The sequence below is a fragment of the Pyrgilauda ruficollis genome, unplaced genomic scaffold (genome assembly GCF_017590135.1).
Source record: "Pyrgilauda ruficollis isolate IOZ18807 unplaced genomic scaffold, ASM1759013v1 scaffold21, whole genome shotgun sequence".
NCBI lineage: Eukaryota > Metazoa > Chordata > Aves > Passeriformes > Passeridae > Pyrgilauda > Pyrgilauda ruficollis.
The window spans coordinates 3,469,304-3,495,699 of NW_024520318.1; the positions used below are offsets into that span (position 1 = coordinate 3,469,304).

At 44.7% G+C, this 26,396-nt stretch overlaps 1 protein-coding gene across 7 annotated transcripts in view; it reads right to left on the bottom strand.

Annotated features, from left to right (window-relative positions):
- Positions 1–26,396, bottom strand: part of MECOM (MDS1 and EVI1 complex locus) — a 324,276-nt gene that overhangs the window by 15,107 nt on the left and 282,773 nt on the right. For 3 of the 7 annotated variants that reach the window (XM_041467817.1, XM_041467821.1, XM_041467822.1), the window contains 7 exons: positions 20,771–20,873; positions 18,802–19,018; positions 16,951–17,098; positions 15,790–15,946; positions 9,219–10,581; positions 7,039–7,126; positions 4,027–4,053 (listed from right to left, as the gene is read on the bottom strand). In XM_041467817.1, coding sequence (XP_041323751.1) covers positions 4,027–4,053; positions 7,039–7,126; positions 9,219–10,581; positions 15,790–15,946; positions 16,951–17,098; positions 18,802–19,018; positions 20,771–20,873 — 2,103 coding nt within the window. The remainder of the gene's footprint in view (positions 1–4,026; positions 4,054–7,038; positions 7,127–9,218; positions 10,582–15,789; positions 15,947–16,950; positions 17,099–18,801; positions 19,019–20,770; positions 20,874–26,396) is intronic. The other 4 variants (XM_041467818.1, XM_041467819.1, XM_041467820.1 and 1 more) reach the window with 4 other exon arrangements.

Below are 26,396 nucleotides of genomic sequence, written 5' to 3' on the forward strand. Positions count from 1 at the left end.
CTAAACCTTTTCAAACCCATTTATATTTCTGTCAAGGAGAGTTCACCAATTTAATTAGGTGCATATGAAAAGATACTGGCTTTTGTTCCTGCTAAGCCTTCTGCCTGACATTTTTTGTGGGGTTTTTTTTTGGTATTGTTATCACTAATGAATAACCACTTCTCATCCAGGTTCTGCTCACCATTCATGGGCTCACGGAGCTGGGGCACAGCTCCCTCAGGCATTTTTTTCCCAGATGAAAAAATCAAAACCTACTTAGCCTCTTTTTGAATGGAAGCTGTTCCCTACCTGTGATCATCATTGTTGCACTTTCCTGTGTCTTTTCTAATTCTGCTATGGCCTTTTTGTGAGGAACATTAGCTGTATTCAAGACCTGAAGCCACTATAACATAATGATGTTTTCAACTCTTTTCTGCTAAGCACTCAGGTGATATTTCCTCAAGACTACCAACTTCAAGATCTTTTTCCTGAATGACAAGAGTTAAAAGTCACACTTCCCCATGGTATTAGTGGGAATTTACTGACTTTGACTTTTATCACTGTTTTAATCCTGGTGTCTCAGCTTTCTCTGAATCTCTGCAGAATCTTCATAGTCATTTCTGGATTTGGGTGCTCACAGTGAAGAGTCACAAACTCTCTGCCCACTCACCCTTCTTCCTATGGCATTTACAGACCTAAATGCCACAGTTCAGCCCAGTTCAGCCCAGTGACACTCCAAGGCGGACCCACTGGTCATCTTCAATGATTGTAAAAATCACTATTTTGTTCTTCCCCTTCCCCCCCCCTTTTTTTAATGACTAAATGTTAACCCAGGACATGACTTTCCTTCTTCCACAGCTCTTCCAGCTGAAACATGACCAAAGTAGCTGCTCTTCCTTCCAAACACGGTTAGTACTGATGGCAAAGCAAGACCTGCCTCCACAGGAGTTGTGTTGGCCATGGAGAGGCTACTCAACCCACCCAACTCCTGCAGAGAGGTGTTGGTGAGAGTGCCTGTCCTGGGGGGTGCTCATGGTCTCCTCCCCTCTCCAGGGATGGTCCCTGGGACCACCAGGGAGGCGGGTGTGTGGGTAAAGCCACCAGCTGGGCTTTCAGGGGGTTCGGCACCCCAACCCAACACCCAAGGGCTGTGGTGATCCCTGAATGGGGCACGGGGCGGGGGGAAGCACTGCTCGACCCCAAGGATTGGATTAGTGGAATTGCCATGCCCATGGAGAAAGCTCCCTGAGGAGGCAGGAGAGGCAGAAGATCCTATTACACCTTTTACATACAGCTATTGCCTCACGGACAGGTCACGTGCGCTCCTAATCTGCGATCAGTGAATGACAGTGTTTTATATAGAACAGTAACTTTTGATTTACATATATAAGAGTTGTTGATTCTATCTGTGTCCAGATGTCTGGAAAAGGAAGCAGCTTTCCCCCACCTCCCTGAGAGGCTATTAACCTCCGACTGACGCAAACTAATGTGCAGTCACAATTCCCCAGCTCCGACTCAAAAATGCAGACATTACCATAATCGGCTAAAACAAGTATTTATAAACATTTCAGCGGGCAAGATATCATCAGCAGGGGCCTTGAACATTTGTCTTAAAATTTATTAACCAACCCAAGAAAAAGTGGCATAAATAAAGTGAAGGTTTGCTGTTGTTGCTTTTTAAGAATAACTTGATGATATGAAATAATCTCGCAGACAATGTCATGAATTACATGACCTCCTGTTTGACAAACGTGACTGCTTCATTGCTACTATCACAAAAACAACTGACTTTATGGCCGGACCTCATGGGAAAAAAAACTGTTCAAGTGTTTGCTTTCTATTTTTACTACTGTTATTTGGGGAACTCTTCAAAATCCAACTGCTAAAGCTCAGAATTTCTCCCTCCCCCAGCTGAAGTTATAATGTTGCCTCTAAAATCTGCAATTTGTGAATCATGTTGTCTTGAAACTGTGTGTATTTGGACAGCCAGCCCTGGAACTTGGCTGAGTTACATTCACGTTCAAGAGAACTATCACATGTGGCTGAACTTTATGAAGCAGTAGCAAGAAACTCCTGATGTGCAGTATGGCTCCAGAATAAGTGGATTTGTATGAATCCAGTTGGTAGGGATTAAGCTCAGTTAACAGAATGGATCACACCCTAAAATTAAGCCCAGTAAAACAAAAGCTTTGTTAAGGCACTCACCAAATTCCTTTCCATTTATTTGTAACATTGTTTTAATTATTTACAATGGTTCTTCCTAAAGCAAATACTGTCTGCCTAAAATTACAGAACCTCCCTAGAGTAACCTTCTCCTGATGGAACCAAAATGGCATAAATAGATCAATTAATCCTGATCCATTCAAAACAGATGTCCATTGATTTGCACCATAGGGCTCCTGCCAAACAATGAAAATCCAATCTCAAATAATCTTGAAATATGTGGCACATGCAACTGGGAATTGAGATGGAAAGGCTTGTGTGACAAAACCAAATCTCTCAAGATGGAGATTCATCCATGAATCAGCATCCTGCTCAGTCACTTCATGTTTTAAACACCTATTTCTGCTGGAGCTGCTCAAAGCGTGAGCGCAGCCAGGAGACGTACACTCACAAAAGGAGCAGAATGATGGAAATTTGAGGACTAAGCCAAAGGCAAGGAAATCAGACAGAAGAAACAGACTGCAGTGGGTTTTTCCACTTCCCAAACCTGCTGAAGCAGAGCCACTTTTCTCAGAGCAGAGGATTAAGAGTGCCTGGGCCAAATCACAAATCCTACTATGGCTCCTTCATGTCCTACAGCGAATTTCCCAAAGAAAATATTTGGGAACCACCTCCTGTGCTCTCCAAGTCTGGCATCTAACTTCACCTTCTGCTTGCTGAGCCCCTGCAGCACCTCTGGGTGCTCTCAGGAGTCCTTTGGAGCCTGCTCAGCTCCCTTCAGAGCATCTCTCAGCTGCATACGACAGCTCTTCCCAGAAGAAAGTGGGATGAAACCCACACAAAGCCAAGGTCCAGCACTGCTCTAGCAGTGTGCCAAGGAGGGCACGGAGCAGAGGGCAGGGCTCAGAGCCCGGGGCAGCACCTCCTGCAGCAGGGACACACGAGCAGAGGAGCACGAGAAGATCTCAGCGCTCGCCCTGCAGAATTCTGGCTTTGCCTGGTGAAACGAGTCCAGGAGGCAGCGAGAGCGAGGAGCAGCAGCGAGTCAGGAACCCCAGCCCTGCTCCTGGCTCCAGCTCTCCCCTCCAAAGCCCAGAGGTTGGGAAAATCTGGGACAAGCATTTATGGGTTCGGCGCTGCAGCTGAGGAGCCGGCAGTGCGAGATCAGAACACGGCGTTTTTGGAGCTGCATCTGCAAAAGCAGTTGCTGCGGTTCTTTATTTTTTTTTTCCTTCTCATGAACAATTTAGATGTATTAAAAACAGGGTTTTGTAAAAATAGAAGAGAAAGGCCAAATTTATTCCATAGTGCACTTAAAGCACAATTCCTTTTCGTGTAAGGAGGATGATGTAAGAATACACAGAGGACAAATTTGACCTAAACACAGCAAATAAATGGGTGTTTTATTTCTGCTTTAAGCACTGCAATGAGCAATTAGGCTCAAAATTTCAAAGCTATTAAAGTGACTAACTCCCACCAAAGTCAAGTGAGGGAAAAGCATAAAATCCTGAGAGACTCTGTATTTTAATGCAGATTAAATATTAACTATTGCTATCTAACAAGATTTCAGCCTGAAAATTTCACTGCAATCTCTGAAGGAAAACGGCTTGGAACAATCTCAGTCACATATAAACAAAAGACTGCATTCTTCAACCCTCACTCAGGTAAAGCTCCCATTGCCTTCACCAAACAAAACCAGCAGGATCAGGTACATAAAAATAAAGCCAATTTTTCACAAGAGCATATTTATCTGCTCAGCTGTAAGACCCTGTAGGAAAGAGTGGCATGCTCCATAATTGAGAGGTAAGTTATCTTTCATATTATATTTTTCTTATGCAATTTATTTCACAGCGATTAAATTAAAAATATAAGCAATGAACTTACCCAAATTCTTTGATCAGGCAATTGGAACTGGGAGCAAAATTGAAACAAAAACAACACATTATTCCTGCATTGGAATCCTTATTGCAATCAATGTACTTATTAAGATTTTATTTAAAGATACTAATTAAAATGTTTTTATGAATGATTTATTGGACAGGGATGTTCTCTTCCTAAAAATGACAATCCTTGTAATGGCAAATTATTGTGGAATGCCATTAAATTATCCGATTTTCATAACTTTTGGGCACAGGGAGGAATTTTGCCCAGCCAGGGACAGGATACAGACTTCAGGGTTTATGTCTTTAAGTTCTATTTCAGAAACCTATTTGAAAGATCCATCTGTTTGCTGTCATATTATCCAGTTAAAAAACAATAAATTCTTGGTCCCTGAGATGGCAATTTTCCGGAATAAAGTCAACAACAACACCACAAGCTTTTAGGACATGAACAATAAGTTTGTAAATATTTTAAATCCTGCCAGCAGAAAATCAAAACTCGTGGAGCACTCCCCACCTGTACTTTTACAGGGGTGAACAGGACTATAAAGGAAAAACAGCTTTTCTGGAAGCCGTTCCCCAGCCCTCCATAAATACCAAGCCAGATTCTGCCTCTGCAAACAGAAGGCTGCTTTCTGTTCTATTAAAGTTTGCAAGAAAGCATTTTGACATTTACTTTTTTGACAGGACATGTGCTGGTGGTTTGGTTTTCCTTTACAACGTTCCTTGGTGCCCGTTACACTCCTGACCTCTGCATCGATCCAGCTCACACCAAGTTACAGACATCAGCCCTCTCACTCAGGTAAGTGATAAAACCAAAGCCAGGCTTTGCCATGGACTCTTTATTCTGTTGCACAGTGAGAAATGTGGAGGAGGGGGCTCTGCAGAGCCAGCCCTCCCTCCTGCCCCTGCCATGGGGAGGTGGCACTTGACACCTCCTCCTCACACTGCCAGCCTTGGTGATAGCACTGGGACCTTCCTCGGGCACCAAGGAGAGATTCAACAACTCCCTGGGACAAAACACAGAGAGTGGAAGCCTGGCATCATTCCCATTAGCAGGGAAATGCCCCATGTCTCTATTTTACCCACACATCCTCGCCTGACTCTCAGCTCCCCAGGTAACTCAGTCACACAAAAGAATATCCAACTACGTGAAAGGATACATAAAAGAATATCCAACTCCATAAAAGAATACATAAAAGAATATCCAACTCCTATCCAACTCAATATCCAACTCCTTTCCTGCCTACACAACCAAACTCCAAACAGTGAATTTTACCCCAGCAGCCTCTTTCCCACCCACTGACCACTCCACCCACCACTGGCATCAGTCCAACCTGCAGCAACACCTTCAGAACCCCCACATCCAACACCACTGAACCACTCTGAGTGACAGCTTCTGAACAGCTAGAGAGCACCAAGCCAAATAATCCTGCTTTTTTTATCAATGCAGTATCTAAAATGGCCTCATTTAAATAATTTACTCATAATTTACAGCTCCTTAGCTGCTCTAACAGAATCACTGACTTGATGGGGAGGAACCAGCCTGTTTCACAGCAGGGACTAAAAGGAGATTGAGGTCCTTTGTGCATTTGTGAATTAGTACTAGCTGCTACTAAAGGGGACTTTTCCCTTGTGTTGCCAATTGGGCAGATTTACCTTATTTAAGGTAACTCAGCAGGAGGTGTTAAGCTGCTATTAAACCTCGCACAGAAATTCTCAGTGATTTTAATACATCTTAAATTCTTATTTAATGCTTATAAATACTTACATAATGCCATAAATACTTATGGCATGTAAATACTACTAAATACTTTCATACACAATCCAACACTTTGTTCAGACATTGAAATTGGTAAGGGGTGTTTTTATATGGTGCATCTGCAACCATATATGCTATCAGCTGCTCTTCCCAGCTCTGCCATTTTTCAGAACATATTCCATGCAAGTTAGGACATAATAACTTAGGACTTCATTAGGAAAAAAAAACAAGTGGTAATTGGGCTGTTTTGCCCAGGAATTCACAGGAACCTGAACCAGAGACAGCAGCTCATGGTTATGTGCTTAAAATACAGGATGTGTAGAGGGTGTCATTACTAAGATGAAACAGCCCACAGTCAGCAAGGAGTTCAAATCTGTAAATACCACAGAGCATTTTATTTCAGGTGTAAGATTTAACCGAGATTTTTAGCAAAATCTCCTTGAGCGAGGAGGAGGAATACAAAACGAGGGTGCAGTACTGGTGAAGAAAAGCAACGTACAGTTTGCACACAAATCCTCTTCCTATGCCACATACACATCACAGTTGTTAAACTGTTTTGGGACACCCTCCTAAATGTTTTTCATCCAGGATTGTGGTCTGTGAACAAGCGAGCAGCCCTCATAAAGTCTCTTCAGGACTGGAGGAGCAGGGATCCTGCACACACTGCACACCTTGCAGCCCACAGCAGCTACCAAAGAAACTGTGCAGCATTTGCACTATGAGGCTTGGAAACAACAGGTGATCCTGCACACACTGCACACCTTGCAGCCCACAGCAGCTACCAAAGAAACTCATAGTGCATTTGCACTATGGGGCTTGGAAACAACAGGGGGAAACTTTTCTCTCTTTTATGAGAGTCCTTAAACAAAATAAAATCCCTTTTAAAGTGGGATGCTCAGCTATTCTGGCCTTACTGTGAATGTCAATACTGACCCTCCTGGCTCAGAGCACAGGAGAGTGCTGAAGATATGAGTGGCTGCAAATGTTGGTAGCTACGTTATGGTTTTGGAGGAAAATGATTCTGAAAGACACACTCAGTTCGAATCTGGCTTCCTCTATAATCAAAACATGTTGTTTCATCTACAAAACATCAAGAAGCTCAGAACAATGCTTACGCTTTTCCACCACAATGGTCCAGCAAAAACTGTGTGTTTTAGGAAATCCAAAAATGACTAAGACTGCATTCATTTCTCTGCACCTGCTTTGAAGCATCAACAGGCTTGTTTACAACATCAAAATTCCCAAAATACTTACTTGTGGATGAAACAAGAATCCCGGGGAAGGTCTCAAGTATTTCTCTTTTAAAGCTTCCAGTGGGTCAGTTAGCTTTCTTTTTTCTACTCTGTAAATGTTAAAATTAGATTTGCTTGTGATGAGTCAGTCTCAAGATATTAATAATCATACAGCTAGTCAGGTTTAAAACAGGCAATTACACATCAAGCAATTTGTTTCTAGGAGATAACAGTAAAAGATAAGGGAGGAGCTCAAGACTTGATTCCCACACACAGCTCATTACTGCCAGGGTGGGGCTGGGAATCACCTTTAAAGTAGATTATACCATTTAATTGGGGAATATTCCCATTTCAAAAGGTTGATAACCATTGTAATAGGAACCAGTGACTAACTACCAAACACTTTTAAAAAGAAATAAGACAACTGAACACACTCAGCACTAAGAGGAGAGGAATTCAGGGTCCCTTGCCATCTGTCCAGACACAACATCACAGCCACCACCCTGGAAACCTCCCCTGTGCACAGCCAAGGCCAAGCAGGGCAAGAAAGGTGAGCTTGTAGGAACACAGTGAATCTGAGGTGCCAGCAGCAAATCCTGCTATTCACTCGTGGCAGCAAACCCCAGCGTGGACAATTCAGAAACAGTGTGGAAATTTGAGGATTTTGCTTTTCCTGTTAATGATATGTGCATGGTCTCATGGATGAATTGTGTTGTCCACGTGTAGAGGTAACTCATGGCAAAGGAAGGCTCAGTAATAACTGCCAGAATTTGTACAGATTTCATTAAAATCATAGACATGTGGGCTCACAGAATGGCTTGGTTTGGAAGAGACCCTAAAGATCATCTTGCTCCAACCCCTCTGCCCTGGGCAGGGGAGTTTGCAATGCAATTTAATTAGCTGGTAATGCAGGGCCATAAAACACGGATCATTATTTCCGCTGCTTCAGGCATTTTAAGTGAATATGACGCAAAGAAAACTTATGGTCTAACACAGATATCAATCTGGCACGAATAAAACCATCTCACTAAATAGCATCATATCCTGTTTCTTCATAACGCAGACTTCTTGTCTTATGCACCAGCACTCTCCAAAAACTTTGCCCACAGCATTTCTTTTTCAGATAAAGTAATAAATTAGCATAATTTACACGGCAGTATCGGGTTTTTTTATAACAAGAGGCTATAAAATCAGTCATTTATATTACAGACTAATATTTTTATGGCTAATATTTCTCTAAACTAATTTAGAGGTGCATACTTTGACTTGTTAGATATATAAGTGCACAAAGGGCAAAGGGGGGCTGGCACACACAGGATGCAGGTGAAATTCACATCCCATTGAGATCCATCTCAGTTCTGCTGGGAAACACCAGAAGGTCTGCATTTTACCACTGGTTTTTAAAATCTCAGCTCACTGACAGTGTGCACCTTTCAAAGCCAACAATGCTCCCACTGATGTCACAAGGCAGACCATGGATGGGGATCTGCACAGCCTGGTGGAGTGGGAGGTGTCCCTGCCCATGGCAGGGGGTTGGAATGAGATGAGCTTTAAGGTCTCTTCCAACCCAACCTTTTCTATGATGATTCTATGACTAAAGAGCCCACTGGTGAGGCTTTGTACGCACAAGGATGCTGTGCCTTCACTTCTATGAAAAAAATGCCTGAAGAAATCAACCCAGCACTCAAATAATGGCAAAAGAGGGCAGAAATCATTCTCAATTTCCTTGCTTTTAATACATCTTAGGGCCAATGTGTTTCTTTGTTGTACTGCGAGAAACTCCTCTTGAATTCAAGAGCTGGAAAAGTAAAGTACAAGGGGTACTGTCATCTCCAGGGGAAGCCAGAGGAGGCAGAATTTTGGAAGAAAATTAATTTCAGGCAAATCAGTGACATCAAATACAGATCAAATAAACAAACATTCAATACTGATGCCAACTCAGAGAACATATTCAACCTCTGCATGAAAAGCTATGCAGGTTACATAAATGACTCATGGCAACAAGGACTTGCTGATTGCAGCACTGCCAGTCCCGTGGCTCACTTGGAGCAGCTGGGATGTGAGGAGGGACGTACAGGTCACCTGGGCTCCCATGCCCTGGCACTGCAATGGCACTTCCAGGGACACTGGACAGGGGGGCAGCCCTGGCAGACCTGGCTGCCTGCACCAAAGGATGCTGAAAGGCAGCAGAGAGTGCTTTACCTGTATATGGGATCCATAAAGAACGGGGTGGGCCTGGCGTGCTGCAAAGAGGACTCTGAAGCTTTCCTCTGCTCGAGGTCTCCTCCTTTCTTCTCTCCAAAGACGTGGTTTTTCCGAGGCTCAGCCTGCCTTGTGCTGCTGGCTCGGCTTCGGCTGCCCATGCTGAGATCCAGAGGCTGGTCCTGGCTGGATGCAGAGGGGGCTGCTGGCTTTGAGGGGATGGGAGTAAGTGGCTTCTCCTCCTTACGTTTTATGGTGAGGTCAAAGGGAGACTCAGAGCTTCCCTTTGGGATCTTCTTAATTTCACTGGGTGATTGGGGCTCCACTTTCAAGGGTAACGGTCTCAAGTCTCTATCAGGAAATGGATACATTGATTGAGAGAATGCTGGAAAAAACGGGAGGGGAAACATGGAAGGGTAAGGTAAGGCTCCGACTTTTTTGTCTTGCAGCCCCACAAGTCCTGTTGAACCAAAGTACTTTTCAGCAATAGAAGCAATAGCCTTTATAGAATCATTCACCGCTCCTGACACCGCAGTCTGCTCCTCTAAGGATGGTGAGAAAATGGAATGATTGCTGTGGTCTTTCTTATTATTTATTGACGCCAGGCTCTGCAGAGAGCTTACTTTGTCTTTGAACATTTTACCATTTTCTTTAAATTTCTCTTTCTCACTTTCAATGTCACTTTCCAGATCAGAGCCCGAGGTGGTTTCCAGGTCACTGCCACTGGGGGTACTGACATCGTCAAGGTCAAGGTCACTACTCTCTGACTGGTCACTGAGTTTCTCATGTGGCCTCTCTTCAGAGGACCCTTCTGGTTGAAGCTCCACTGGCTTATTCTCCCCTACTGATGGTTGTTTATTTAGTGCCTTCAAAATATCCTGGGTGGCTGGCAGTATCTGAGGATTTGTCATGAGGGGACTTTGGCTTTTGTTTGTCTGATCTGCGCTCGGAAGTCCTTTAACAGGAGAACTAGTAGGTAGCAAAGGTGGCCTGTGGTACAAGCCTGAAGGAAACAGACCGGGGAAGCTAAAAGAAAATCCAGGAGCTGTTGGAAAGGTAAGACCAGCAGGATGCCTATTGGCTCCAAAATAGTCAGCAAGGCCCGGATTTGCATGATTCATATTAACCATGGACGTTTTATCCATAGCTGGGGTTCCAGGAAGAGAAATGCCTTGGCCAAAAAATCCTCCTGCTGCAAAATGGTTCTTGCCCTCACAAAATCTCCTGTGTTTATTTAAGGAAGACGTAGTGCTGAACATTTGTCCACAGTCTTTGCACTTGATTTGGGTTCTGCAATCAGCATGCATGCGCTTATGACGACAAAGGTTTGAAAACTGAGTATAGGATTTATGGCAGACCTCACCTGTATGTAAACAACAACAACAACACATCTCAGGCTTTGTGGTAATTGCCCCCACCCTCAAAGTTGTGCAAATAACACCATTTTTTACCCATCAAAAGTCAATGAGGAAGCCACAGGGAGAGGTCTAGGTGCACAAATGTATAAAAACAACTGTACTGTCCAAAGTAAGGCATCTGAGCAGACAAATGTCAGAAGACAGCACCAAAACCCGCTCCAACCAAGCAGAAAAGGTCTGGAATCACTAACAGACACACTCTCCTCGTTTGCTCTTTGCACTGCACAGTGCTGCACGTTCAGTACCATTATTCCACGTTGCATTAGCCCCCAGAGCCCCCCAGGAGCCACGACCCCGTGCTGTGACCCCACATGAACCCACGGCGCTCCTGTGTGAGAGCACAGGTGTCTTCAAATGGCATCCATTTATGTCACCATTCCCATGTGGAAATGAATCATTAAAATAAATATTTGCAGCACCAGACAGAGATGAAGCTGCCTCACACAGCTTTCACTCTGCAAGAATAGGAAAGAGGTGAAGGAGGAGACAACCAGGTATTTCCTATTTCCAAGTATAAATGTAACAAACATTTTTTTCTACTTACAATGAAAAATTTAATCTCATGGAAGTCCAGGCTGGAACCTGGAAAACCTCAGTACTTTCATATGTCCAATGCATTTCTAATCATGCAATGCATACAGTGCTCACAGGTGCCTGTAACTCTAAATTCTACATCTTAACTTTCCTAGTCTTAACATTGCTTGTTTGCCTCTTGCACATGACAAGATAGACCATATTTCAACAACAATTTCCTTTAAGAATGAAACTCTCTTTATTTGCATGTCTGATGCTCAGTAAGAGCCTGATGAATTTCCTTTCAGTTTTGAGATGAGAATGATTTCAGTCTCACAAATGCAGCATTTGGGAGAAGGCCTGGGAACACACGGGAGCAGATCTGTGATCTAGCCTGTGACACTCTGCACGTTGGAGCTCAGCCTCCAGCAACCTTCCACAGTGGCAGGAGGCTGGAAGTGGTCCCAGTGGTGCAGAGTGAGACACTACAGAGTCAATCACGTCGCTGAGACAAACAGGATTTTGCAGGCTCCTGGTTTTCTGGCTGCTACAAACCTTAGGGAGCAAAGTGGGCAGCGACCAAGTTAAGAGTCTGTAAGTAGAAGTGGGGCTTGGAAGAGGGCAATGCTTAGTTCCCCAGTGACTTTTTATGTCCCTTCTTGGCATCCTTTGGATGAGCAGGAGCATCAGGCAAGCCCCAGGGCTGTGCTGTGCCTTGTGCTTTTCATTATGCCAAAATTTGTCTGTACCTCTGCACTACCTTGCTTCTAACAGTGTCAGCTCCAGACTTGTTTGAAAACAAGGCAGCACCACTGTTCAGCAAGCACTGTTATCCCTGCAATAAATCCTTTTTTCCTTTTTTTTTTCCCAGCCAGGAAAAAGCATGTGGCCACTTTATTTTTTATTTAATTTCTGTTCTATCATAAACTCTCATCTTTCACACATCAAAGCCGCGCAACAATGCGCATTGTGTATTCCGAGGCCTTTTTAACAATCATTTTCATGATTCGAGACAGTCTGACATAATTTACAATGGCTCTATTTTAAGCCTGCAGAGGAAACTGAATTGAATGTATCCCATCCTGCACTCTTGGTTCCCATGAACTGCAATCACGTCCTCTAACTTCCACTCGCACCGGGGCCCGCGCTAACCTTCCTGCTCCTCCAAACCCCTGCCCTTGAGAAACTCCACCACTTGTTGTCATCTCCTAACTGTTTACCTCTTCAGCAGCCTGCTCCATATCTCACCAACAATGCTCCCATTGTTCCTGGGCCTGATCCTGCCCCATCCACCCGTTTTTTTCCCCTGTTCACATCCCGCACTGACAGATATCCCCGGGACAATTCGTGGGGTAAACGGTGCAGGATCGGACCCAAACACAGGAAATTTGCAGTGTGGTAATTCAGGAAGGAGGTTTGTTTCTGTGTATCAGTTACTGTTCCTGCTGGAAATCTTCATTCACAAGGAAAGGCAAGAAAGAAGAGAGAGAAAATCAAAAATCAAGCGGAAAAAAAAAAAAAAAAAGGAAGAGAAAGAAATAAGAGAGACAAGAAAGATGAGAAAAGTTTATTCAAGTTTCTTGAAAATGCTTGGTTTTCTCTTGTTAAGTAGTTTTTGTCCTTTTGAAAAATAATTTATTTATCTATTTAACATAGGTGTATTTTTTATTTAATATAGAATTATTTATCATTCATTTTTGCTCTGATTTTTCTGCAATTTCCTCCTATTTTTAACTTAATTGCAGGCATGAGACTTCTGTTCCACAGTCCAGGGCACAGAATCAGGCCCCTTACCTTCACTGTTGAGGCTTTACACAGTAATTTCCCCCAGCTCTCATGACACTAAGCACAGAAACCAAAATTAAACTGGCCCAAATGGTGACTCGAGTGTTGCATCCATAAGTTCACACAAGATGGATCTTATGCAGTTACTCCTCTCCCACGTATAAAGCAGGATAGACCATATGTATTTTTCCAGGAAAAAAAAAAAATCTCAAATGCATGCATTTCTAATTATAGGCTATCATAGAATTAAAAAGAAATCATGTTTTATGAACTGTTGATCTTCTACCAGGTTGCATTGAGGTCCTGCTTCTTATTCACATGGCTTTATTAAAGATAAGGCTTTGGTCAGGTTGGTTGGAGTGGAAAAGGATGGAAAAGAGATTGGCACAGATTAGGTCTTCCTAAAATCTGGAAAGTTCTCCCTTAAAGAACAGTGGTACATTATTAAGCTATTATTCTCCATTAATGTATTGCAAAGTCAACAGAATCAAGAAATATTCTACTCCAGAGAAAAGCAAAAATATGCACTTAAAATTTTAAGATATCCTTAACGGCTATTAAGAGAGATGCAAATTAATAATTTGACTAAATGCATTTTATCTCAGTTTTTAAACTAAATTCAATCGATAATGGCAATACCATTAAAATACATAAATATTTATTAATATAATCTCAGCAAACAATTAACAGCTGTGCCAACAATTTACCTTTTCGAGCATTAAAATTACTTAAAATTATTTAATGAGGTGCTGCTTGCTCAAGGTGCCTCTTGCATTCAACAGGCATTCTATTTAATTTTTAGGGCTGGCAAAGAGATTTTGTGCCCAGGTGGCAGCCCTTGCTCCCTGGAGTACTCTTGCTCTTGGGCAGTGTCACCTGAAGCCTGGGTGTGCCACAGCATCAGTGACAGGCACACCCAGTGCCACAAGGACTCTGGAGGAGACTCTGTGTCTAAACTGACTGTGACACCTCCATGGATATTCCCAAGGACTCCTCAGATAAATTTGTGTTGGAAGTTCTACCTCCTTTTCATCACATGACTTAAACTTTGTAGATGGGGGGTGGTTATCAACTTTAATTGTTTCCATGTATGAAAGCAACAGAAGCTGGGTTTGATTTCTGCTGTTACAGCTTATTACACCCTTTAAATCTCACTGCCATATTTTTAAGCAACTAATTCGTAAGAGAAGCTCCCCTCCTTGCAGCTTTTACTGCTCTACAGACCCAGGTTTAACACAAACCCCCAAAAATCGCAAAAAATTAATCTCATGCCTACGCACTCTGCACGGTGATTGTCTCTGGACCCCAAATTAGCCAGCAGTTAAGTTTGCATATTTTCTGCTTATTAAAAAAATTACTGTAAGTACTATTTAGAATATGTTCAGCCTATTGTGGCATGTGGTTTCTATTTGGGGAGGCTGGAGATTCCGCGAAGGCAGTGAGTAATTACCTTAGTGTTGGTGAGTTTTCACTCAAGCTTGGGCGGCACACTGTAATGAGAGACAGTTGCCATAAACAGACTGGTACGAGTAAATCATGGTGTGTGGCCTTCTGCTGGAAAGCAGATATCTGCTCTAGGTGACCCTACCTCACTCTCACAGCCCAGCAAAGCCCACCAAACATGTGGTCTCCAAACCTCTTTGTTCTGCAATTACACGGCTGTTATCCGTAGGTTGCTCCATGGGGTTTCATCCCTCACGCCACATGTGAAGAATACCAGTTTTTGTTTTGATTTATCAGGAGAAACAGCAACAAAAAAGCATTTGAGAGATTATTTCATTCATGAGGGGTTCCACTTAGAGACTTCTATGTAGGATGTTGCAATAGGCCTACCTGAGGAGTCCCTACCTAACCAGAAGTTAGCTTCCTAATTAAGTTTAATCATTTAATCTGCAATCAGCTTTAAAAATGATTAATGACATTTAATATTGGATCTATCTATACATGTTCTCAATGAAGGAGTCCAAACTAAAATTATTACTAATGCAATGTCAGGTTACAGATTTTGCACAAATGAGTTGCTTAAGCCAATACTCCTCCTCTTGAGGAAATATATTAGTTTGTGGCCAATGCTCTTCACAGGCGTGGTGCAGATATTTTGGTAAATTTTTGTTGAGAGCAACAAAAGATTGAGAGGTTTAGCAGACAAGTAGGGGAGATGGTTAAGGTACCTTTCAAGTCACAGCAGGTGCCTGAAAAGGCTGTGGTGGAGAGTAGCACTACCAACAACATTTTAAAATATTTTCTGCCTCTGCTTCCCTGATGAAAGGGAGGGAAAGGAATCTGCATCCTTCCCAAGCTCAGCAGCAAATTCAACCTGAGGCAAGTTTTATTGCTGGAGAAGCTGTTAGTGAAGATCTAACAGCTCAACTCAGTCCTTAAACTTGGGGCATGCTTGAGGAAGGTGGCAAGATGAACCTCACTGCCTCTGAGATTTGTTTTCCAAATCCAGCAAAAGTCATGGCATCTGCTGTGGAGACTCTGCAGCCCAAAATCTGCTCCTAAAGCAGGAGGAGAGCAGCCAGCTCAGCATGGTGCAGAGCAATGAGGCTGCAGCCACCAAGCCTGGTCTGGCTAAATCCCACTCCTCACTTTGCATCTGTGCGTGGAAAAACATCCCCAGGACAACAGGTACATTTACACAGCACACAGTGTCTGTCTGAAAAGGAAAATCACATGAAAATAACTCCTTGAACTGGACCACAAATTACCCAGAACTCATTCAGTAACTCCCAGCCCTTGTGGCACGGGTGGGGAGCTCAAAGGGGGCAGAACACAACCTCCTGCTTCCAGACTGCGCTGCTTCACGGCAACAGAAACAACACTTAATCAAAGACGTTTAGTTGAAGACTTACATATAAAAGGTTTGACACTGCTGTGGATGTGTTTATGCTGTTTGAGGCCTGAAGAAGTGGCAAAGGTTTTGCCACACTCTGGACAAGCGTGAGCACGAGCCCCCACATGCTGGGAACGAATGTGCCTCTGAAGGTTGCTGGGGTCCGTGAAAACCTGCTAGGAAATGAGTACTGATTAACCAAGAAACTTGACTGTGGAAGAAGCCAGTTATTACAAGAGTCTTTTAAAATTCAAACCTTGGAGCTATTTCTGGGAGTATTCTAAGGTTAAAACCCTTGCTAAAGGCCAGAAATGGGAGCTGTGCCTGCAGGAAGGGGCCTCAGTTTCCCTGGATCACCCAAGTATTGTGTGGGTCTGTTCATCCCTTTGCAGCAGAAACATTTGACTTTGCTGTTAGAAATTGCACATTTGAGGGCACAGATTTAGGGGAAATGAGTGAAAATGTGGCTGCTTGAAACCTCTAAGCGTTATTGCAATAGAAATACTTTATACTGACACCTGAGTGTGTGACAAGTAATCCTGTGCACAACTCAGAGCTAGAAACATCTTACAAGTGTCAGCTCAATATGAAATTCCCAATATTGAAGCAAATCTACCTAAAAACAATTAAGTCCTCATGCCAAAAAGGCCAAGCTTTGGAAATCTGATAAAAAGTAAATGCAGAGTACCACATACTATACAAATAATCCCCACAGCAAGCCCAGTGCTGGGAAGTGATGGAGATGCTTTAGAGATGAGAGTTGTACTCATTGTACTCATTGTACTTATTTTTGATTTATATTGCAGTAGTGTCCTGAAGTTGCTGGTCCCAGCAGCTGGCACAGAGCCTAGGGAATCCTCTGCCCTGTGATTCCCTGTGTGTTCTAGTCCCTCATTGACCCTCTTACACCCCACCAAACTTTGCAAGGAGCCAAGCCCTGAGCTCAAGAATGCTCAGCATCCTCCATTGGTGCCCATTTCAGACTCCACAGCATTTCCAAATCAAAAAGGAAATAAAAAGAACGTATTTTCAAAGTAGAAATTAAAACCCTTGAGAAACCATGTGGAGCACGGCAGAAGCCCTATGCCCTCCTGCATCCCAGCCTGGGGAACCCTCACTTCCAGGCTCCCCTGCATCCAGCAGCACAAGAAGTGCCAGGCAGCCTAAAAATTCACTGTACCTTGGCACAGTTCTCACACTCGTAGTGCTTCCCGCTGTCGTGTGACATTTGGTGACGTATCAAGTTGGACTTCCAGTTAAAAGCTTTGGGGCACTGGTCACACTTGTACTCCCTCTCCTCACTGTGTGACAGCATGTGCTTCTCCAGGCTGTGGAAACAGGAACAGGGCTCAGTGAGACGTGGATTTATAGGAAGAGGAGAGAGCAGAGCACATAGTTACAGCCAAAAGAAAGAAAATTAAAAAGCCCCAACAGCCCAGTCCTGACAGAAATAAGTCCTGTGAGTTCCAGGCTCACCCCAGCCAGGAGGCAGAACTCCTCTCCCCACCAGAATAACACATCCTCTCATGTTTTGCCAGGCCACTTGCAAATGCTCCAGGAGATGCTGCTGCCATCGCTCCCCAAGGAGATTATTTCATACACCTCTCACTATTTCACTCTGGTAATTCTTCCCTGCAGTCTGAATTATTTCTGCCTTATGACTTTCCCTCTAAACACACCTTGGATGCCACCACCTGCTATAAATCCACTCCTTTGATGGGAGTCAATTTTTCTTACAGCAGGAATAAATGAGGAATAACTCCTCTGGAGTAGGACAGGACGAGTTTAAGAAGCCTCTAGGTAAGGTACACCACAACTGAAGTTATTCTTGATGATTATTAATGATGTGCAATTGTGTGGTTGTTTAGTCATTCATTTCTTAGTGGTTTATTCAGTCTATTATTAGGATATTCAATGTCCACCTAAATTCTGTTGCACATCTTTAAATTAAATTTTGTCTCTGAATTTTTATCATTCATTTGTAGCAAATATGTATTTTTAAACAGCTGTATTGCTTGGTCACATATAGAGTCATAACTCACACCACTGCTCGAGGGAAGATCACTACATAATGCAAGAGTGGATTCATAGAAAACCCACTGGAAAGTGGGAATTTTAGCCTGGGATGACTAAACTGTTTTCACATGAAGTTCCCACTGACCTCTGCTGAATCAGTGACCAAACCTGCTGGGGTTACAGCCTTGTTTGGGTTGTGTAGCCCAAACAGCAACCTCCATTCTCAGCCACAGGCAATGGAAATGCTTTCACTCTGCAGATGCTCTTACTTCTACCCCTCTTCTTCTTTTGTGGGGGAAAAAACAATTCTGGCTTCTCTTCCTAATATTTTTATAACAATTGACTTTCCATCATGTAAACAAATTTGCCGTAAGACCCAAAGAGATTCTTGTCCCTGGTGTGGCACCAGCTCCCGGACTGGGACATCCACACTGGGCACTCCTGGACCCAACATCCCCACCTTCCTGCTCAGCTATTTCTCCATCTAATTACTCACACCCTCAAGCACAGCTCGTTTAGGCCCTTTGTTTTATGTAATCTGGATATAGCACACTTTGGCACCTTTTGCAGTGAACTGTCTGTGTGGTGTATGAGCCTTTCAATAATTCAGAAGTTCAGAGAATGGCTGCATTCACTCTCATTTTTCACTCTTTCTCACAGTACTGCCCATCTATTTATGATGACTCGTTCTTTGTTTTCTGCCTTTTCTCTTCAATATTTAATATTTTAAGCTAAATTTACATTTCCTCAATGATTCCCATATGTTAGATATCGTCCTCTCACTCGCAGGGAGAAAAGAACTTTAACACTGAAAAACTCCCAACATGCAAAAACCTCACAGACCAGAGTCCTGCCTCACCCAGGCAATTCTTCTGACTTGATCTGCCTCCATCAGCCCCTTGGAACCAATCCCTCAGACTGAAAATCAGACACGTGGAACACCCAACATCAGCCAGTGAACAAGACCACCACAGAACCTGCCCCACTCCACCACCTTTTAAGCACCTTCTCCTACCTTTGTAAGTCTGGGAAGACTTGGTCACACTCCTTACACTCCTGGATTTCGTGCACGTCCTGAAGGTCGTTCTCGTTCTCCAGCTTCTTCTGGAAGTCCTCCTCCACCATGGAGAAGGCGGAGTGAGGTGTGCTGCAGGGGAACTTCTGGTGGTCCACCAGCTCAGCCTTGGACTCAAAGAGCTGGTCACAGTCCTCGCAGCGGTACTGGCGCTCCTCTGCAACACACAGGGGTGGGCACAGGGACACCAGCTCAGTTTTCACTCACCTTTAACCACCACCCCACCAGAAGCTGGATGATGGTGTGGTTAACGAATTGCTCCTCAATACAAAAAAAAAAAAAAAAAAAAAAAAAAAAAAGAGAAGAACCTCAAAAGAAAGAAGGATTCCTAAGAATGTTTTATAATAAGGCTTTGATTCCCTGTTAACTGCCTGGGTGATATCCAACAGGAATCCCTAACACTGGCTTAGGACAAAAGTTTAAATACCAAGGACAAGTGTTTAAATGCCATCCTAAATGGAATTATACAGGGTCTAACATGGATATCCAGCAGAAGCTGCCAGTCTGCGCATTTCTCAATGAAAGGGACTGACTCAGACACAAACACCAGCATCTAAAATAGCCAAAAGGGTGTTTAGAGTTTTTTAAAGACTCTTAATTTTTATCAGTCCTTCTGTAGCACCCAGCCCTGCTCAAAGTAAGCCAGAGATGCATGAAGTTAAATTCTTTGCTTTGAATTCCAAAAACCTGGTCATAATTTCTTGCTGGAAAGTGTAGAGTATCAGCATTCCCTTAACTAGCAATTCCCACAAAAGAATACATTAGCTGAAGAAAATCCCCAAAAAACAAACTTGGAGAAGAGCATCCCACAATGGGTTTTTTTCTGTTGTATTTTCTAGTGTTGGTCCATACAAGGAGCCAGACACCCTGGTTTGGTTCCAGATATAAATGCCCTGAGGCTCTGAGTCAGAAAGGCACTGGCTGGAATCCCCAATGAATGTTCTTGGTTGCTACTTGACAGTTGAGCTGATCCAGAGAAAGTGTCATGGGGCTCTGCTCTTGGCTGTCCACGAGCAACACTTTGGCTCAGTCTGCTTCTAAATTAGCCCTGTGGGACATGATCCTGCATGTGACTGCAGAGATCTCCTCTGTGTCATTTGTACAATAGCTACTTGACCATGGGGACTAGGCAGGGAGAAGAGTGTGCTGGACAGGGGGATACCTTCAGCAGTAACTCAACAAAGTTACCACTGGGGGAAAAAAACAGCACAAAACCTAATGGGAATGAATGTATAATCCCCACTTTTTTCTTAAGAGAACAAGAATGTACAAGCAGTTACAAGAAAGGAGAGGCCTTGATAATTTCTGCCCTGCTCATTGTCCCTGAATCCCTGAAAATTTGTAAAATGTCCCTCTGGCCATAAACTGCAACATGCTGGGCATTAAGCAGATATCCCACACCCAGTCCCCACTGTGGCTGATAACCCACTGCCCAACAGGCAGCACAGCTGAAGGAGATTTTGGGGACAGGGGGACAGCAACAACTCAGGAGTTTGAGAGGAAGAATCTGTGTGTGGGATGAGTAAAGGACAAGTGCGAGGAGCAAGAAAGGCTGAGATGCCCTCACAAGTGACAGCAACATTGACAACCTCAGATTTCCTCTTTTCAAGGTCACAGTTGTTTGGCTAAATGACAAAAAATGATCTATAACCAGGGCCCATATGTGTCCTGCAGGAGCAGCACAGTCTTGAGGACACGGACTGCTGTTCTTCTTTTGCAACCCCACAAAAAAATCAAGTTTCAATCAGGAACAGAAAGGCAGAAGATGGACAAATGCAACCACAGTCCAGCTGTCCTCTCTGGCTGCAGTGAAGCCATCCCATGTTTCAACAGAAGAAGAAGTCTTCCTAAATTCTGGGTTAATTTCAGTGATACTTTCTGCCCGATGAAAGAGTAAGAAGAGGCTAACCGTGGATGTCCGGAGCCATTGTTTCATGTGAATAATCTTCACTCTTCATGAACAGTAAGAGCTCCTCTCCTGGTTCAATATCTGCTACCACTCTGTAGAATATCTGGGAAAAAAAAAATAGAAAGAAAAAGCAAGGTAAGCACCACAACAGGCAAAGAAGCACCAACCCCTGCTGGTGAGTGTGGCAGACCTCGTGGCCAGAGCCTACCCCCTCATGATGATCATGGTAAGTCTGCTCCTTCCAGGCCAAAAGTTGTTGTGTTTTGGGCTCTGTGAGAATAAAAAGGACTGCTTTCAACAGCCTCTGCTGCAAAATGAGCTGTGTGATGACTGCAGATATCACCAGCAACTTGTCTGCTGAGTTATACCAAACCAAAGTACAGAGCAGCCATAAAACACATCCCTGAGTTATCCTGGTAAGAGAAGGAACTCCTGTTGCACTGGGAAAAGGTACTAAAGTAACTTTAATGCTTGGACTCAGTTATCTTAGACGTCTTTTCTGACCTTGATGTTTCTATAATTCTAAAGCAGACACGAGGAGATGCTGCTGGTTAAGCCACAGGCATCCAGCCCTCCATTCCAACCATCCACACAGTCCAAAAAAGCTGTGAGGAGAGAAGCTTGCAAGAACCAGTGCACCTGGCTATTCCTTAGCTTCAAATGGAAACCAAGGGAAAATTCAGTCCTGGAGGAAGAAACACCATGAGCAGCCAAAGCTGCTGGTGGTGGCCCTGGCTGGTGACACCTTGGCCCCTCATACAGGTGATGCTGGGCTTGGGAAAGAGCCCTTTGGGGTGGCAGGAGGCTGTAGGGGAGGGCAAAGGGGACACCCTCCCTTGGGTCCATGCACCAGAGAAGCACACGCCAGCACCACCAGACTCTGCTGAAAGGAAATTCCCAAAATCCATCTGGCTGCTTTCTGTCTCAGCAGGAAATGTGAAGAGCACTAAAAAGCTCCATGAAGCAGCTCAAATAAATATTAGTAACTTCCTCGGGCCTTGTTAAACAAAACCACATGACAGCTATGTTTCCTACGTTAAAAAAATGATGCCTTTGCTTTTTCTCAGCATTTTTAAAAGGTTTGCTCCCAAACTCAACGCTCATTGCAGTGCACGGGGAGAGAGGCAGCAAATCACCTCCAGTGATCCAAGTCCCACAGATGAGTTTGTCACAGGCAGGGACAGGTGTCTGGAGGTTCGTGGGTACCTTCCCTGCCGGGTCACACGAGGACTGTCACCCAGGGTGCTGCTGTCCCTGCCCAGGCACACGCAGAGCATCGCCCACCGGCAGCCAGCACATACCGGTGTCCTCCAGGAGGTGGCCGTACAGCCTAATCCTTTCTGCCTGCACGAGCCATGCCCACTAAATGGGCTAAATACCAAAAAATCTCGAATTTGGATGCATTTCCTCAGATTTGGAGGGGTTTTTCCTGCAGTTTGTCCCAAAAGCTGCTGCAGAGGACAGTGCAGGGAGTGGCAGTGGAGGCTGCTCATCCCACACTCCGGGGCTCACCCCTCACCAGGTGACAGAAGTGCTGGCAAAACGCATCAGGCACGAGGTACCAGTGCCACAACCCCCTGCTTGTGGTCAGTTTTCCCCATAAAAAACAGGAGAAGGGGTTTATGGGCAGTGTGATCCACCCTCCCTCCTCGAACCACCATCCTGGGCTGTTTGGGCTTCCCATTTGTATCTCTGGTCGAGGGGATTTCAAACTCCACCGAGCGTTATGGAGGCCAAGAGAGCCTGGCAGTGTCCTGTGAATATCCCTTCATGCAGCCAGGAAAGTATTTGGTACCACAATCCCCTGAGGATCCAATGGTGCTGTCAGTGCCAAAGGATACAGGGCTGCCTGGTGGGCTTCAGCGTGCTGGGGCTGCACTGAGGCAACACAGCTCATCCCATCAAAGGCCAAACCACATTTAAATGGAGCCAGCTTTTGCCTCCTGCAAATAAACCCGGTGACAGTGCCACATCCAGTGAATATTTGCTGCAAGCAATACTTGGTTTTCCCTTTGTTACGACGGACGTATTGAAAAGCGGATTTTTAATTCCAGAAGTGTAACGGCCTCTGCATATCTGAAAGGTAAGCTGCAGTTGGATCTGTGGAAGATAGGCCCAGTTGCTGGCTGGTTTGGGGTGAAAATAATGTGTGGAATAATGACGTGTGCACACTGACTGAAGAGACTTCTGGAGACCTCCATCTTGGGGTGGAAGCAGAAGGACAGGACACAGAAGGAGCAGCACACAGCCAGGAGACAGAAGGACTTCCACCATCCCAGAGGGACTGTGCCAAAGCTTCTGCTCTGCCCAGGACTTGCTTCTTCTCACAGGTTTTGTTTCCCAGTCAGGTAAACACCGCTGTTCTTCCTGGGATGGTTTTGTACCCACACCAAGGAGCGAACAAAAACCACAGCAGAGCCTTCTCTGGTGTTTTCCCTGTCCCATCACAGGTGTCTGGACAGACCTTTTCACCTCTCAGCACAGAGGGAGGACACATGGGCTGGGGCATAAAGAGGGTCTTGTTCACAGGCGCTGTGCTGGGGAGCATCGCTTCTCTGGGGGCAGCCCAGGACGGTGCAGCATCTTTCCTGCAGCTGTGGGACACAGCCCCAGGCAGGAGCAGACTCTGCAGCCAGCTGTCTTGTCTGCACTGGTGTTCAAAAATCCAAAACTGATCCAGCTACCTACCAGAAACTGTCTGGCCAGCCTCTCTGTCCCTCAGCAGGGAAACAAGATGAGTGTTTCAAAAAACTCAATTTTTTAAGATGAGCAATGCTTCTTTACTTTGCATCTCGCTTCTAACATTCTCCAAAACAAAGGCTGAGTGACAGATTTCCAGCTCTGGTATTTTCACATCACTAGAGACTTAACTTTAATTATTATTAAAAATAATTTTAAAAATTTCTATATATACAGAAAAAATTCACCTAACCCTTTATACATAAATTTACATTGCCGTGAGAATCTAAAGTAAAACATATTTAAGTTTAAACCAAAACGATCATGCAGGTAAATTTATTCTGATGTAGAAATGAACCACACTGCCTGAATTTTGAGGCAGCAGCAGATGACTGAGGGCAGGCAGGGAGGGGGGAGGTCCTGCAACCCCCAGATGGGGAACCTCACAAACTCCCCCCAGCTCCACAGGTGCCCCTTGGGCTGCCTGTGTTTTGCAAGAACAGCACCTCTACCACGGGCAGTATTTTTTGTATTAGGAAATGCTATCGTAAAATAAGTGGATTTTTCAATTGCAAAGCTTGAAGATTTCTGGCACACAGTCCTGACTTTACTGTAATTAATGAAAGGTTTCAATTTTCTGGCTATTATTTCTCCAGCTGACTGATGCTGCTCCATTAACCAACTTTTTTGGGTTAACCTGCACTGGGCTCTGCTTGAGAACAAGTCAAGGAAGAGCTTCTGCACAGGAGAGGAACAACCAGAGGAGGGGGAGAAAAAAAAATTAAAAGCAAAGTCCAGATGCTCATTTCACATGCCCTGGGATCAACGGTGTGTGACTACAGTTTATGTAGGAAGAGCAAAATCGGATTCAGGTCTGGAAACACTTTCAAAGTTCAGGGTGTCTGAGATGGGGAGAAGCTGGGGGAGGCCTGGCTCATCAGTGCTCTGTGCCTGCCCACACCCACACTGCAGGTCAGAGATCTGTGCTACCGAGCAGAAATAAAAGCTCCCAAACTGCAACGCCATAAAGGGAAAGGGGAGGGGAAAAAAAAAAAAAAGGAACACACACAATTCACTTTTAAATGGATGAATAAGGCCTCATTGTTATGAATCCCAGTTTACTTTTCCTGGTCAGGCACTTGAAATTTTATTTATGCTTAATAGACTGCATTTGGCATGTGTAAAGATGACAGAAGCGTGAATTATGAACGACCTTCGACCTATTCAGGAAGTTGTAATAATTGAAATAATAGCGAAACGCGCTCCCCGCGAGCTCGGCTGGGGCCGCGCTCGGCCGCTGAGCCCCTGTGCTTTGAAGCACCCCAGCCGTCCCCCTGCCCCTGCCAGCCCCACACCGCCCTGCCTGGACCCCCCTCTGCTGCCACCAGCATCCCCCAGAAGCAGGAGGGGTTAATTGAAGTTAAGGTTTTGGGGGGAAAAGCAGCGACTCAGTCACTGAGTGTGAGCGAAGGCAGGAAGTGCCATGCACACGTTTGTGGTGCCCCAAAGAGGAGCTGAGTTCTGGTGCATCCAGCTAAACCCTTTATTCCTGCCTGCAGCTCTGGAGAACATTGCACATGCTCCAGAGCTGCCTGGGAAATTCAGATTTTAGGGCAGGCTAGAGATGCCGCTCCAAGTGGATGCAGTTTGCCCCTTAACCCCGAGGCCATGTGCTGAACTCACAGCTCCCACCACAGGGGAGGCACCCAGGGATCCTGTCCTGCACTGGTGCACACAGGAGGAGCCAGCTTGGGATGGTGGGATGGAATAGAAGACCCCAAAAGTGGATTGCTCCCTGGTGAGCCCCACCAGCACTCACTGGACCACATTCCATGGATGCACCCACCCCAAGCAAGGCAGCCCCATCTCCCAGCTCCTTTGGGGAGTGTGACCCAAGAGGCTGCCAACTGGCATCCACCTCCACACTGCTTTAGAGCAAGAGCGGAATTTGCTTGAAAAGTAAAACAAATTAAATGTCCAAAACTACTAATGAGCGTTATGTCCAAGGAGCACCATCCAAATCAGGAATTACACCCTCCAGACAAATGAAAAGGATGAACAGACACACAACTTCACAACAAGCCATAATTAAGAGTTTGAGGGGAAAAAACAAGAAAGAAAAAGGTCCAAATAGTACAGCTTCAATTTTAGCTCCTGTGATGAACAACTTGTGCAGCTGGAGAGCTGTGTGATGAAACCCGAGCCAGGTTCCTTTTGCTATACTCAGGCAAATGATAAATTGAAACAAACTGGAGTTTTTTCAAGGGCCAAGGTAGAGGAGTCCTGCCTAAGAGCTGTACTGGGCCCAAAGAAAACTTCAGCAAAAATCCAGAGGCGAAAGTCAGCAAGTCTCTGCATGCAAGGGGCTGCGGGGGCACAAGTGGGAGCCCGGCAGGGAGAAAGGACCCTCCCTTCCCTCTGCAAGAGAGGGCAGGGGGGCACCACAGTGCCTCAGCACCAGGGCTGTGAATCCTTCTTCATTTCCAAAATGCCCCAAATTCTCTATGCAGGAAGGACTGGAGGAAGGATGCTCCAGGAATCCCCATTTTTCCATCTTGTGAGGGAAAATGTGCCTCCTGCTCCCCAAAACGAGAACTGCAGGATACCTCACTGCAGGGCACCCTTTCTGGCATCCTGGGGGGCTGCAGGCCACCTCCCTCCCCAGTACCACTCAAGTTTTCTTCCACTGTCAGTGAATTTTAGCTTCTGTGAAAACCTTGGTTCCTCCAAGCTGCTCTGGTCCTGAAGAACCTTTTCCCTGGGGGTCACTAACTACTGACACCAGACCCCAATTTCTGTCACCCAGCTGTTCTCCTGAGCTGATCTAAACAATCTGTTGTCCTCTAACATCCATGAACCTCCACTAATGAACCACAACAATATCAAGCAAGGTCCAGTCTTGTCCTTCTAGGCTCTGTGGTTGCCCATAACTCTATGCTTTAACGAG